Here is a 1911-nt window from a genome sequence, read left to right as displayed (position 1 = left end):
CTCGGGGACTGCGCCTACCTAATGAGCTCCAAGAAGGGCAAAACCGGTGGTGGGCTGTCCAAGAGTTTTCAGCAACCTTGTGAGTAGTTTCCTTCATGAAAATGTCACTAATCCCTCCATCTGGTTGGGTGCTACTTTTCATTTCTAATCTTGCTGAGTCCAAACAGGCATCGTGTATAATGGTTTTCCAGGAAGCCCATTCGATTGACTCACAAAGCTAAGCCAAGAATTGTGAAGTCTTGAGGCTCATGTCTAAGTTGTGGTATCTGGGTTATGAAAGTACATGTATAAAACTGTTGGCGCTAAATGCAACCGAATCGATCGTTTTCGGACTGTTGAATCCTGATCTGTGTGTTCAAAAGTGACTGGCCACCGTTCGGCCAACCACTCATCATCTGACGCTTATTCACTCTTTCAGGCATCTGTTTATGAGCTCCCCGCTTCTGCATCCTGTATTTGTTGGGTTTGTTCATTATGAATATTCGTTCACAAATGTGAAAGCCAGCTGATAACTGCCGAAGCCACATGTGTACTGGGCGTTCCAATAACAGATACAAACCATTTATAGGCGTCATGTACTACTCATAAGGTTGCAGATGTAGGTGCAGTCCCCGGGTTTCCGTCTCCCCTGTGTTCTTTTTGAACAAAATTCGCACAAGACTGAGCTCATTCGCTCATCTGCCTACGAATCCGGTTCTGACGGGTGAATTCCCTGGAACCCAACTGACTCTCCCTTTTATGCTGTTTTTAAGCAACTGACTGTGCCCGGTAAACGAGATACCGCAATACATCGTATGGACATGACGCACCACTCTTTGGGTTGATGGAAACCCTTCGACATCCACAACCGGTTTTGCTCTACTTGGAGTTCGTCACATAGGTCCAGTCTCCGAGTCTCCATAAAACCAATTACAATCGTTTGGATACCAATTTGGTTTCTGTGGAAGACCCATCTTAGAATCTGATTTTCAACCCACGACGCCCATTCTTTATCGCCATTACCAGCGGGAATTCGCATCCGACAACAGTACTTGAAAAACCTAAACATTCATAGCGGCAAACATCCAACATATCAACGTCTTGCTACGCATTGGTTTTCTTTGTTTTGTCAACATAAGCACAAATTGTACGCCACCACTACGCCACGATGTTTTGCGTCAACCGTTGCGTCAACAAGGCGCGGTACGTTCGAAATTGGTTTCCCTCGTGCAAATTCGTGAAAATGTTTTTTGTCAACACACAAATTGTACGCCACCACTACGCCACGATGTTTTGCGTCAACCGTTGCGTCAACAAGGCGCGGTACGTTCGAAATTGGTTGGTCTCGTGCAAATTCGTGAAAATGTTTTTCGTTTTTCAATCTATTCACATAGTACACACGAGTAATTGTTGAGATTTATTATTCTAACAAAACATTTGAGTGATAACCCTTTATATTTTGCGCACACCTATTTTACATCTAGTCCGAAACATGACGTCAATTCATACGGATCGCCCTCCGCAGCCATTGGTAGACCACAATAGATGTGGGCGGAATGGCTGCCCGTCGAACGTCAAACGCGGTTTGCAAGGCCACGCCTGGAAGGCCTGGTGGCATTTCAAATGCACGGGTTTACAGGACGACCAGATAAGCCGACCAACCAACTCTCCTGCCCCGTTAGTCTTTGCCAGCTGCCTCTACGTCAAGGATGCAATGCATACCGCAGCGAAGACAAGAGTCCCTCGAAACGGTACCCACTCCCCAGTGCAGATGCCGAAAGACCACTGCCACTGTTCCGCTTTAATCGGGATACTCGACGCGAAATTAGAGCGTCTTTCGAAGGCATTGGAGGACTCAGGCGCTAAGAATGCAGCGACCTGGGCAAAAGTCGACAAGGAACATTCCTCGCTGAACCAATACCTCCTGATGTC

General features: G+C 46.6%; 1 protein-coding gene across 1 annotated transcript in view; it reads left to right on the top strand.

Annotated features, from left to right (window-relative positions):
* Positions 1-1911, top strand: part of T265_04267 (hypothetical protein) — a gene marked incomplete at both ends in the record, with an annotated part of 7216 nt that overhangs the window by 731 nt on the left and 4574 nt on the right. Inside the window, one exon of the mRNA XM_009168966.1 lies at positions 1464-1908. Within this exon, the coding sequence (XP_009167230.1) occupies positions 1464-1908 (445 nt within the window). The remainder of the gene's footprint in view (positions 1-1463; positions 1909-1911) is intronic.

The sequence above is a fragment of the Opisthorchis viverrini genome (assembly GCF_000715545.1).
Source record: "Opisthorchis viverrini unplaced genomic scaffold opera_v5_69, whole genome shotgun sequence".
Taxonomy (NCBI): Eukaryota; Metazoa; Platyhelminthes; class Trematoda; order Opisthorchiida; family Opisthorchiidae; genus Opisthorchis; species Opisthorchis viverrini.
The sequence above is the reverse complement of the archived record's forward strand: the minus strand, read 5'-3'. Positions and strand labels throughout refer to the sequence as shown.